The 14,109-nt window shown below is 37.8% G+C and overlaps 1 protein-coding gene across 1 annotated transcript; it reads left to right on the plus strand.

The window, feature by feature from the left end:
* Positions 1-281: 281 nt before the first annotated feature.
* On the plus strand, positions 282-13,674 carry ubtd1b (ubiquitin domain containing 1b). Its single transcript, XM_057358932.1, has 3 exons — positions 282-997; positions 5,308-5,535; positions 8,435-13,674. The coding sequence occupies exons 1-3, from the start codon at positions 925-927 to the stop codon at positions 8,818-8,820; spliced, it is 687 nt and encodes a 228-aa protein (XP_057214915.1). The 5' UTR covers positions 282-924; the 3' UTR covers positions 8,821-13,674.
* The last annotated feature ends 435 nt before the right edge of the window (positions 13,675-14,109 follow it).

Consider the following 14,109-nt stretch of genomic DNA (forward strand, 5'->3'; position numbering starts at 1 on the left):
TGCGGCTAAACAGACCAACTGAGGTAAACTATTAACCCATTTAAAGACGTAAGTCATTTAATGAATAAAAAAAGCAAATAAATAAAGCATTTAAAGAGAAAACATAACTTCCTGGAGCTATCTGAAGGCTCCGTGAATCACGTGACACGCGAAAACTTTGAACTTGCGTTGGCGCAACTCTCTCTCTCTCTCTGTAAATAATCGCTGTGGTCACCCCCTAGCTCCTTGGGGAGGGGCTTTGGTGGAGTCACGTGGTCAGAGCTCGCATGCGCGGAGCGTCTAGTAATGTTAACTAGTTGGTAATGGTAACATCAGATGTGGTAAGGTAGATTAGCGAGAAATGGAGAATTAAGGTAGGTTTGCCACGTACAAATAATACGGCAATGTATCATAAAGCCAGAAAGTAATAGGTCATGGAGCTTAAATTGTAGTTTCATTAATGTTATTTTCTTTTAGACCGGACTTGTGGATTCGGGATAACGCTAGAGCTCTGGCTAGTTGCTTTAAGTTAACGTTAGCTCTCGGGATAAAGCCAGAAATAACTCGCGCAAGTCTCGTGCCAGAGAACCGATATAAAGCATCGGGAGCTGTAAAAGGGTCCCCCGTGTAGATTTTTGTTTAAAGTTGTTCGTTAGTTTTCTTATTTTAAACTCCGAATTTATGAGTCAAGGAAGCCACTTAAAGTTGTTTTGAGGAGATCGCAAACCTGTAACCCGCTCTGATGCCATCTCAAGGTGAGGTGGTTAATGAAAAGCTGGTGCCACTAACCAGCTAACATCGCTCCGATAAACACCAAACTCCTGCGTGTTTCGTTGGACTGAAGACACCAACCGCACATACATGTTGATATACGTTTTTTCGTCGGACTGAAGCGAATAATTGTAGTTGCAGTGTTAAAATGTGGCCCGTGTTTAATTGACAATCATGGGAGGATGCGTGGGGAGAGAACGAGCGGAGTCACGCGGACACGGCGCGAGGGGGCAGAGGAAACGTGGAGGTGAGACATAAACACACACATAACCACACTAGTTCTAAAGATGTATGCTTAGACTTATGTGATGCTGTTTTGCATGGTTGTTTTCTCGGTGTGTCTCTGCAGTCTTAGAATATGCAAATTTCAGGTGCATTGATTAGTTTGGCGTTCTTTAACGTTTTAGGACCACGTGGAAGGTACATGAATATGGCAATCGTTCAATACATTGGTGTATTGTATTGTGATCTCATGCTGTGGTTGTTCCATGGTGCAGTACTTTTCGTTAGGGATTTTTGTTTTGTGTGGTTTAATATGCAAATTGAAGGTGTGTTGACTTGAACCTAATTATGTGAACAGCACATAACACTTTTTTGCATATGTTGGTTAAGTTCCACTGGTAGATATAGGTACGGTGTCACATGGCGTGAACTCCTTTGTTTAGGAATAGTTCACCTTGAGTGAAAATTCTCTCAGTTTACTCTCCCTAGACTTGAAACAATACAAAGTGTTTTTATATCTAAACACAACAGTCACTTAATGTCTTTACGGGTCCCAAAAACTCAAAGTTGGTCTTGGAAACGGTAAGGCTTTTAAACATTATCAGCTTCCTTCATAGTATGTAACTAGTGTTTACAACTCTAACAAATGTTTACAGGTTGCAGTCACAGTCACGCAGGCTGCAGTGGTCTTGGGGCATGCCTGTGCATGCTTTCTCCCCATGTGTATTTGCCATACCAAGCTATAGTGAAAACTGCAGTAGATCGCCGAACATTTCAGTGACATCAACTGCAACAATGACGTGTAACTGAAATGGCTTTTATCTTTCAGTGAAAGTTTTGAGGCTACAGATGTGCTTTGTCTAATATCAGTAGTGATGATAGTACAGCATGCTGCTTATCTGTAATTGCAGCACGGTGTGTGCACTTTTAACAATAGATAAGACGTTCAGCAGTGCTTTAGGGCACATGACCATCGCCAGCTAAAACAGGAAGACATCCCTCTTGGCTGTCTTCGAACCACAGCAAACTTGAGAAGCTCATTGAAACGTAGGCTGTCTGTGTCCAAAATGTTCTTTATTGTAAATTGGACGGATGTCACGTATTTCACATCCGCGGCGAGGAAAAGAGAACATCTCGATTTCCTTTAGGTAGTGGTGAAAACCGGGTGGGGGAGGAGAATATGTCCTTGCTTGTACTGGGTGGGGGGATGAAAGGAGAGTTACATGAGAGGAATGCAACGTTATTCGGCAATCGGCACCCTCTTGAAGTTCTTCTCTTCAAGACTATGCTGCAAGAATTTGCGTGTGGTTTGATTAGAGATCATATTATATGATGCACTTTAACTGTCACATCGTGCAATACACATCCTCATTGTTGTGGAATAAGTCGTGATCATCATAAAATGGATCAAGGACTTCTGGGGCTGTCAAACCATTAATCCCATCCAGAATAAAAGTTTGTGTTTACATTTTTTATTACGGGATGCGATTAATAGTTTGTCAGCCCCACTTTTGACCGTTATATACAGTACCCTGCTGACTCTGGGTTTCTCTTTGTTAGGGCTGTCACGATTATGAAATTTGACTGACGGTTAATTGTCTAATAAATCATTGCGATTATGACGATTAATTGTCTGTTTTAGGGCTTTGGCGATTAATTGTCATTCATTTTTGATTCAGCGATTGAAACGACCATATTGTTCTGAATACAAGACTGTTTTTTTTGTGGAAATACATCGGAAAAAATTGGGTCATCATATATTTAAGGTTTAGGCTTTTACCTGTCAACAATACAACCGCCAAATACTGGTAAATGAAGTAAATTGATCAGGTGTGAATTGAAGCCACCATTAAAATGCTATCAGTCATAGAAAAGCTTCTAGTCTGTTTTTTTTCTCACTTGGAAGACTACAATAAAATTTTACTTCTATGTTAATGAAATTTTGGTAGACTGGTTTTCACACTGAGATTTGCTTATATAATATTAAATTGTACTGCAGGTAATTTGTATATGTTTTAGTTTTTTTTTTTAAGTGATTGTGTTGTGGTGGTACATTTTACAAGTATTACCATGCTTTAGTTACAATATATACACTAAAATATGCAATATGCAGATGCAGCTCCCCCTAGTGTCTTCTATAGAGATGTGCAATAATTGCGATGATCTGAAACCATCGCGATGAGGTCAAACAATCGCGATGAGACGATTATTTAATAATCGTGAACAGCCTTACTCTTTGTACTCCAATAACAGTGAGAGGACATTAGGTCTGTTGTGGAGTTCTTCATATTGCCATTGAACTTTTATTTGACCAAAGTTCTGAATTGTAAACAGTAATTTGTCCGCATGTATTTTTCTGCCTTCAGCTGCTTTAAAGTGATAGTTCACCCAAAAATGAAAATTCTGTCGTCCTTTTCTCACCCTCCTGTTCAAACCTGTATGACTTTCTTTTTTCCGCAAAACAGAAAAAAAAATATTTTGAAGAATGTTGTTAACTGGCATTGGTTTTGTGTCCATGCAATAGAAGTGAATGGGTTGTTATTGTGCCGGCGCTGTTCAGTTGAATGCACTTCCCATAATATATGAACCTTGTGCCATTTTAAAGGTCACTTGTTGTTGATAATACTCAAACAGTCCCATACTGCGTTATTGTTGCTAGAGTGAAGCGTTTTTGGTGGAACAGAACGGAGTAAATCCCACATTGTCTCCTGATCACTTATTACACCTAAGCTGCCCATGCTATAAATAATGTGTTTGGATGCAAGGTGACCTTTTAAATACTTGGCTGCGCAGTAAGAGCTGAATCTACATGGGATGGGAAGCCACTGAGTCACACGTGTTCCCTGGCAAAAACCACACAAAAACACCAGCCCACCCATTCTCTATTATTCTGTTTATTTTTAGTAATACAGTACTGTAGTGCTCACGCGTAGGGTTTAAGTCCCTAACCCTACGTATGAAAATTGGGCTCACAACCTTTCCCATCTCAAGAAATGCACACGTTTTAACAAAGCTATACTTTTCAAATGAAAGGAAATGTGTCCCACTACACCTTTTAAAAAGTTGAAACATTTCAGTCTTATTTCATTTGTTTTAATAAAGACCAAATGTGCATCCAAAATGCTTGCTAGCCAGGTTTATTCATCTGGCAGTGATCTAGACTTGGTAAACCTGAAAAAGTTGTGTGTTTTTTGTTGTTGTCTCGTATTAGAACTCTTAAGACAATCCAAACAGACGTGATGGTAGATGTATTTAATTCTGACCAGACGGCAAAAATAAAAAAAGACAATTTGAGTAAAGGAATGATCTTAAATCCAACATTACAAATAGAGTCCGATACGTAGGTCTTTTGTCCTCTTGTAAACATTTACTCAAGAAATGCATATATTTTGTCTTATCCAATTTCAGTTGTACTATTATCATCAATGTGTTGGGCTCAACATATCATTGTTTTATTCAAAACAAGAGGCCTGTTTGACAAGATAAGGTGGTCAAGTGGTTTAGAGTTTGGGCATTGTCCTCAGGGTTAAGTGAACTATGGGTAGGTGTGGGAAGGTAGTATTTACAGACAGAAATCATAAACGCACAACCTTTGCTCAGTTATGTACATGACACTCTCTCTCATTTGTTTACAATAACAATATTCAGCAATGAACATGTATCACAGTGATTTCCACCACATCTTAAATTCGATATTTTGTTAAAACATAACTTTTCTATGGTGGTAATAAAACACTTTCGTGAAAACAGTCTTAAAATCATTGCTTGCGTTTTCACATATTTAACATCTTTTTGTATAATTCACGCATGATTGAAAATAATATAAGAGTAGCATTGCAATTGAGAAACAGTTACACGTGATTTACTTTAAGCATGCCATTTGTCCACCTGGTTAAATGTAAAATTTTCATTCATATTGTTCTATGAAACTGTAACATTTTATAGCAATAAATGTCCAATCTTGTTTTTACACCACTACTTGATGTCTGTTCTTCCGCCATTTAAAAATTTAGTTAGAAAACGTACTGATGGAAAATACAAATGGAAAGTCTTTGTCAACATACCTTTTGATGATGTCATAGGTGAAGTGCTGTCATTGTAAGAGTAAATGTTTTATTTGTCTGTACTGATTTAAAGCGAACTTCATTGGAATAGTAAAATCCTGGCCAAATGGTCAGAAGTAATTTGGTGTTGCCTTTGATCCTGACTCTTCAAGGCTGCCCAGACAAAGTTTTCAGTGTGTGTTAGCAACTTTCCACTTTGCCGTTATTCCAAGCGCATTGTTATCCACATCTCACATTGTGGTTGTAATTCATACATCATTTACATCCAAAGGTCGTAATGAGCCCCTGAAGAAAGACAAGCCAAAGTGGAAGAGCGACTACCCCATGACGGAGGGGCAGCTTCGCAGTAAGAGAGATGAATTTTGGGACACGGCTCCAGCGTTTGAGGGACGTAAGGAGATCTGGGATGCCCTGAAAGCCGCTGCTGTGGCTTTGGAGTGTAATGATCAAGAGCTCGCTCAGGCTATAGTGGATGGAGCCAACATCACATTACCACATGGTGAGAGTCAGTACACTAGCATGTCAGTTTAATGGCTGATTTGGTGTATCAAAACTGCTGTAAATTTATTTCATTACCGTATAATAACAATTTGCCCTAAAAATGAAAATTGTCAATTTCCTTATTCTTCTCTAGCATTGGTTGTCAACAGGGGGGCCCCAGCTGACTTTCATGGGGCCCTCAGGATAACTAATCATTTAAAATTAGCATTGAAATAAAGTTTAAAACAACTACAAACCAAGATATTTCTCATAAGAAATGTTTTCCACGATGTTGCTTGGGTATCAGCAGCTGATTTGCAAATTCATTTGCTGTGTTTTTTCCATACAATGCAGGGCTCCAGACAAAAAATCAACTAAGGAGCCAATTGCTCTTATAAGGGAAAAAACAGGCACCAAATGATTGTTTTAAGAGCCACATAGCATGAACTTATCACATACTTTTAGTTATCCTGTTGTGTGTACATCTTCCCTCTCATAAGTTTTTTTACCAAGTTGTTTTCCTTCATAAGCAGGGCCATACGGAATCTGCAGACATTTTTGTTAATTCCGCCCTAAAATTTGGGAACTATCTACAAATGTTTTAAAATGGTCTTAAAATGCTGCGTGTCTATGCATTTAAGTGCAGATGACAGCAGATTAGATTTTTTATTATTTGAGTTGTTATTGATTGATGCTAAGACTGATTAAACTGAATACACCAGACCAAATTACTCTGAATTCATTTGAACTAACGGAAAATGTGCATGTCAAGACCATATTTATATATTATATGTATACTGTAAGAAAAAGTATAGCCTACATTTTATAGATTATAGATTCCAATTAGAAATCGAAAGGTTAGGAATCGGATCGGAATCAAAAACAATAGGAATCAAATACTTGACATTACAATTTCAATTCCTCTTACCAATTCCTGTGTGCATATTTTCAGAAATGTGCACGTGTTAACTTGTGATCTGCTGATATCTCAATAAAAGCCCTTAAGAAAATTAAACAGATTTTTAATATAGTAACCATAGTTTAACTATAGTATTTTCAGTAAAGCACAGTAACCATAAATGAACCCTAGTTTAATTATAGTAACAGTTTAACCATGATGTATTTAAACTATGGTAATACAAATTGTAAAAAATCAGACAAAACACGGTTGCTATCTGTTTATGTACACAAAACAGTTCTCATAAATATATATACTTTTGCAAACCAGTCAATAAGCAGGCTAAATGACCATGCAGGTTGTTATCTTAGTGTTTTACTTCAACTGTGGAATTGAAACTGGGAATCGATAAGAATCAGAATCTTAAGTGGAATCGGAATCGCTAAACTTCAAACGATACCCAACCCTAGTAATAATGCTGATTTTACTTTGTAATAATGATACTTTTCCACAAGTTCACAACACAACGTAAAAATAAAACTCGCCTGTTGTTCATTCTTTCTGTGAACTGATTTGAAATGATCCAGCGGTGTCTTATAACAGATACCTTCCCTGAACTTCTCCGCGGTTAGTGTTGTTTTAAACGTCTCAAATAACACATTGTTCATCCTCACGCTCATTAAACTCCGTCACAGCAAACAGCGCATACTAGTAGTAACACGCTCACATTGTGTGTGTATACTAGTCAATAGGCCTGTCGCGATAGTCAATTTATCGACTTATCGCGTGATGTATAAACTTGACGTCAGTAGTTTTTGGTGATGCAATATATCTCCATTGTGTTTATATACGTGTTTGTTTATATAAAAATGAATGACATTAACTTTTTATCCGATCGTGCTGTCTCTGTTAGCGCTGCCTTGTGTCTGTGTGTCAAAAGCGAGGCTCGTGCGCACACACACAATCGCATGCACAAACGGGGCAGACAGCGGCAGGTGAAAAGACTCGGTGAGTTATACTGTGTTTTCCTGATGAATAAAGCCATTTCGGAATAGTAATCGACTGGTGTCGAAGCCGCAAACCAAACCTCCCACTCCGATATGAAAACAAAGGAGCGTGTGAACAAGACACTCTACTCTTTAAATACGGAGGCAACAAAAACAGCAAGACAACTGATTAAAACAAAAGCTGCATTTTTTAGCTCGAGAGGTCTTACAGATAGTTAAAGGTACAGTTTGTGACAATTTTGCAGCAAAGTATCCAATAACCACTAGGCCAGTGTTATATATTTTGTTCAGCTGAGTACTTACAATAGCTCAAATGTTTGTACTTGTAAATCATGAGAAAATCGCCATTCTAAACGGTGACACGGGGCTGTGCAGTCACCTGTCAATGGCGTCATATCCGCGTTACCCTTTGTCACTGCCTTTACTGACGTACAAACCGCATGACAACAGTGTCGTGGATGAATGCGGAAGTAGTGTCTAGCAAGCCACTAGCTTGTTTCGAGCAGTCACTTATCTATGGACCACAATTATACGCAACATTTATAAAACTTTATTACTTTGCCTCATCCGCTAACATGATTTCTGTTGAAGACAACAGATCCCATCATTCCATGCTCCTTCACAGCGTCATCAAGCTACGGCATTGTTGTTGTCTTGATAGTGTGCCCTCTATCTGCGTTTTTTTACAAACTGTAGCTTTAAGTTAAATATGACATGGCACATGCATGAATACACCTTAGACGAATTTCAAACAGCATTTTTGAATGGAATTTGAAAGGTCCGTTTAAAAACTTACTACAGGATGTGGAATGCGAGAGAACGTTAGGGGTTTAACGTGCGCTTTTCTCATTGTCATTTCTAAATGAAAGGGAAGAGGAAGTTGGATTGAATCACAATGTCTTACAATGCTGTTGTTATAAATACCTACAAGGTGCAGAAGGGAAATATTTTGAGAAATATGAATTACCATTGTTATAGATATAGCATTGTTGTTTATCTTCCAACCACTCAAGGATCCCTGACCGAGTGTTACGATGAACTCGGCAACCGGTACCAGCTACCAGTATACTGCCTGGCACCACCAGTCAATCTGATTTCAGAAAGAAGCGAGGAAGACCTGTCGGACAACCCTGAGCCCCAGACAACACAGAAGAAAGAGTTCCAGTTAAAGGTACGCCTCTCCACCGGCAAAGACCTCCGGTTGAATGCCAGCATGTCCGACACCATCGGCCTTCTCAAAAAACAACTTCATGCTCAGGAGGACATTGATGTGGCCCACCAACGCTGGTTTTTCTCTGGGAAGCTCCTCACAGACAAGACCCGCCTCCAAGACACCAAGATCCTGAAGGACTTTGTAATCCAGGTCATTGTGAGCCAGCCGTCAACGGCAAACCACTGAGGTGTAGCTGATGAATTTACAAAGACAGGACCAAACCACAGCGGTTATGGGAAAGAATATCAAACACAAAACGTTTTGCACATAAATGAATAGAGACTTCAAGAAGAAAGGGAGAGACTCTGTTGTCTTTGTCTACCATCAAAGAGTTCAATTGAATTATTTGTTGAATTGTTGCTCAACCCTGCTGTTTAAAATGAGTTCCTGGTAGAGAAACTCCATGATTGACAGCTAGACGCTCATCGAGTCCTCAAATCGAGATCTCTGGAAAAACAAATAAACTGACCTCACGAGTTGCATCTGTGCTAGCTTGAGCAGAAGTGCCAACTTGAATAGCTGCAATGTCAGCTTTACTAGAAAAGCACAGTGCTTTCAGTTCCTTGACTATGTATATCCTGCAAGGTTTACTGTATCTACACGGTCCTCTGAAAGTGATCTCACGGTGTAAGATCATTTAAGTCGAGCTTCATTTTGCACACTTTAAAAAGTATCCTAGCATAGTTGTGCCTTGAAAGAAGAGTAGATGGTTCTTAAATGCCGTTTTTATTTTGCTAATGGAGACAATTTCAGCCTGGAGATGGCATTTAAAAGAAAGTGCGGCTAGACTTTGTAGTTGTATCTGATGGCTTTGAACACAATCCAGTACTTGCTATGCAATCTCAAAACAGGGGAAAAGATGCTGATATCGATCAGCAGATATATCTGATGTAGCTAATCGAAAACCTCAAACGGTTTTTCAATGTATGCTATCGCAAGGCCCGTCACAGAAGGCACTGCTTAAACCGCTCGTTGTGTTGTGTTCATTCATTTCAAAGACACATTAAACTAACAGGGATGTTGTATATTTAGTAGGGATGCACTGATAGGATTTTTTTGGCCGATACCAAACAACTATCTTCCGATACCGATATTGGTCAATTGCATAGAACTTTACAATACTTAAATACATTTTACTGAACATGAATTGAATCCATTTAACATTTTAAGAGAGGCACAAGTTAAGATAAAAATACAATAAGACAACATGACAGCCTTCAAAGGTGATTTTTGCTATCCAATATTTCTTTTGTTAACTACATAAACTCATATTCTGTGCTGTTGCCATTTCATTATTTTGCTCAGAGAAAAACGTTGGATTATTCAGACATGCAACTCATTGCCTCCATGCAGTTAGTTCATAAACCATCGGTATCGGCCTTTTTCATGCTATTGCCGATATGCCGATTGTGTTAAATTAATCCAATATCGGTGACCGATACATCGGTGCATCCCTAATATATAGGAATTAAACAGCATCTTTCTCTCCAGGTACTATCAAACATCAGTGCCCTATTTTGAAGAGCAATCTTGTTGTTTTCTGATTATCTTGGATGAAACATTGCAACATCTTTAAGAATGGACGTGTAATCAATTTGCCGGCTGTCTGACCTTGTGTTATCATCTGTTTCTCTTTTGGTCGAGTTCTCAGACTGCAATCAAATCAATCCGCTTATTAAGCTTGATGTCACGCGTATATGGAAGGTCATATACCGTTTCCAGGTCCAAACGCTGCCATAGGCAAACAACAGAAAAATGATTGGTTTGCTTTAAAACTGTCAAAAAACACGATTCTAACCTTTATCTCTATACGAAAGCCCAGATGTCCACACCGTAGTTCATTTTTACAGTTTATTCAAATATTGATTTTGGAGATTTTATGAGATTGTATTGTACACGGTGAGTTAATAATTTTCGTGTAAATATGTGATATGAATAAAAAGCTCATAAACTGCTGTTTAAATAGCATCCTCACTTGAAATGAGTGGTGGCTTGGACCCGGAAACAGTATTTCTTATGTCACGATTCACTGATACTGTTCTTCTCTTTGCTCTGTGTTCTGTGCTGTTCAAACTTAACTCTGCTCATTTTTAAATGACCTTAAGGAAACATTTTTATTCGTGGCATAACAAGCTTCAGAAACTGTAAATACAGCTAAAAACTGTTAATACTATGTTCGCAGCTAAACATTACACAATAGTGGCCAAATGAGATGTTTGCTATTAATGCTCTCTCAGGTTAGATTGAGCCATTAAAATATGATGAGCATTATACAAAATAGATTAAAAAGTTGTAAGGTATACATAACAGGAAATTTGGGTTTTATTGTAATATTCACAAAATGCTTAGAGAGATGAAAAGTTCTCTTTGTCCATGTGTTGTAATTTTTGCCAAGCTTCCTTAAAGTCCCAGTGAAATAAAAAATAACAATGCCTATTTTTCATGAAATATAGCAGCCTTCATTGGAAATAGTTTATCAATGTGGGTCATTCTCTTTTTAAAACTCCTGTACCCTTATAATCTTCAGTTAAAATCTGTAAATGCACTTCCGCCCTAAAGTGACGATCCATCTTAATGACAGATGGCTTGGGCGGAGCATCTGTTAACTCCTCCCCTTCAACTGTCAGTCTGCTGCCAGTTCCATTTCTAAAGGAAACGCAACGGCTGTTTTTATATAATCCAATCGCAGCGAGAAACGCAAGCCACACCCACTATTTTTCTCATTCGAAACTCCATTTCATTCGGAAATGCATCAAAATACGGGACAACCGCAACTTTAAATTCTTTTCAATGCTCACACCAATTGAACATGTATACCATTTTAATGCTTTTAAATGCATTTCTAAATGCAGTGTAAGGATGTCATGTGTATGAACTTGAACACAACATTTGGCCTTTATTGCATATGTTTACCATGGTTCTAAAATGCACTTCATAAGCTTGTTATCTTGTTTATGACTGACTCACCTTGGCGGTCTATTGTAGGTCCATAACATTTTGTGCGTTTTTAATCAATTCCAAATTATTTTCTATTTTAATCAACAGAAGATGTTTATATAGCACAACTTTTACTGAACTCCGAACATCCCTTTAAGTCCCCTAAAGCACAAGTGAAAACATTACAGCATCGAGCACAAGAACCCCAATCCTTTATCATGACGGAATCGCACTAAACCTCACAGTTATGTTTTAATCTGTCATGATTTACATGCTCTGTAAATCATGCTACAGTACCATATCGTGAATTCCTTAAAATATATATGCTTTTTTTTCAGATAGCTTACAGTGTAGGATCTGTTTGACCTCTGGCTGTTTTAATAAACACGTCAAGAGCAGACTGCATTTCACTTACAGTAGTCATCAGAATCTGACACCTTTATGCTGTGACGACGAGTCCAAATAAATATACTATAGTTGCCGTCTACAGCACTGTTAGAACCTAACTGCAAGACGCTACTGTGAAAAGACGCTACTTCAATGGCAGTTTACATTTATTTAGTGTGTAAACTACCCCACAATCAACAGTAAGATTTAACAGTGTACTCCGTAGAGCTGTTATATCTCTAGCTGGTCTGTTTCTCATTGTTTTCTCATTAAAATGTACTTTTTTTGTCATTTTATAGAAATAGGAAAGGGGGTGGCTACATTTGTGTGTCCTTCATGTTTCTAATTATGAATGACACTATGTCAATAGACTTCAAAATAAGAATGTTAAAAAAGGTAACCGTGATCCATTCAATAGAGGGACATTTTTTATTTTAGAGAATAACACAATAACTTACCCTTCTCTAAGCCACACGTGTTCATGACAGTGAAGAGGGATATCAAATGCTGTTCTTTTTGCTTTTCACTGTGTTTTTATGGAAAAGAATTCAAGTCGTTTTTGTGATTGTTTAAATGGGGTTTTCTGGTTTGTATGTTGGTTTGTGTAAGTGTATGTCATGTATTACTGATACAGTTTAGGGTCTTGCTTTTCAATCTGAATCATGGTGTGTCTCGTGACGTTTACATGAAGGATGTGTAAACTGAAAGACTGTGGGAGCTGCTAGCAAGCCATAGCTGTCAACCCACAACGGTGGGACAATTTCAGGAGACTCTGCTTTGGACATTTGTCTTTCAAATCCCAGATTGTAAGAAACCATGACACTTAACACAGTATGTATCCCACCCAATGGCTTCGGGCAAAATACACAAACTTTATTCCTTGTAACGGAATTCACGTGAATTTCTTTATGGATAAATATCTGTATATTAAGAGATTTTGAAAAAGTTCTTACATGTACTTAAAACCTATTTTCCAAAAGAATGTTTTAATTGTCAAATAAAATGAACAGCTGAGAAAGCAAACATATGTTTGTCAGTAAACTGCTAATCATTTCAATGTGCTCTGTTTTGTACAACAATGCAAGTTTGAGAGCCAGGGGAGTTTTGTAGGTCTTGGAACTGTAATTTGTAGTTGTTAGTTTGACCTAAGCCATTGCCAAGTAAGCGTTGCTATAATCTTCAAGTCTGTAAAGGTTTTTATGCTGTCTGTGAGGGTTTTATTCTGACATGTGTCTGGACATGTGTTGACCACAGTCAGCACTGCCACCAATCGGTGGGAATTTGTTCACCTTAGTGTAAAAACGTTGTCGTAGATAAACATTTTGTAATCACGCCGTGATATAATCATTAACGAAGGAAGTTTTATGTGACTGTTGTTCAAATGCAGACGCGTGACGTGCACACTCTTGAACACGCACCACCAGTTTAAAAATTGGATTATGATGACTTCGTATAAATGTTGATAATCTAATTTGTTTTTCCATGTTGATCATCTGTATTTTTGATGAAATAGGGAAATTCCTATACAGCCCTGGCGTCAGCCGCAAAGATGATGCTGGAGATAAATGCCAAAAATAGAAAATAACTGAAGACGGGCATAATGCTTTAACATGTTAGTTTATAGCAAGCAGTAATTATTTTCTTGCCAAATTAGTTCTTTTTGGCATCCTATTGTAAATAAATGAGCGTGTATTAAATGAGCATTAATTGTAATGATTACTTCTAATCCAATTCTGAAGAACGTACACTGTAAAAAATGAATTTTACAGAATTTTTGAAATACGGTAAACAAAATGTAATTGCAGAAAAAGACTGCAAATTTACAAGAAAAACATGTAATTTTACGGAAAAATGTTATTTTTACGGTATATTTCTGGCGTCCCAGCTGCCGGAAAAATCTTTTACAGTCTATTTTTGAAATGCGGTCAAAACAGTCAAACTTATAGAAAACGACAGCAAATTTACAAGAAAACAGAGAAAAGCATGTAATTATTTGACTAAATATTGTTACTTTTTCTGTTTTTTTACTGGATTTTCTTACAGTGTAGAAATGTGCCTGTTGATGGATGTTCTTGTGTTAATAAGGCCTGTAATGTGTATGAGTGATGAGGGTGAAACGCTGCTGGCTTTCTGGAAAGCATGAGATGTTGC

Source organism: Triplophysa rosa, linkage group LG18 (assembly GCF_024868665.1).
Source record: "Triplophysa rosa linkage group LG18, Trosa_1v2, whole genome shotgun sequence".
Taxonomy (NCBI): Eukaryota; Metazoa; Chordata; class Actinopteri; order Cypriniformes; family Nemacheilidae; genus Triplophysa; species Triplophysa rosa.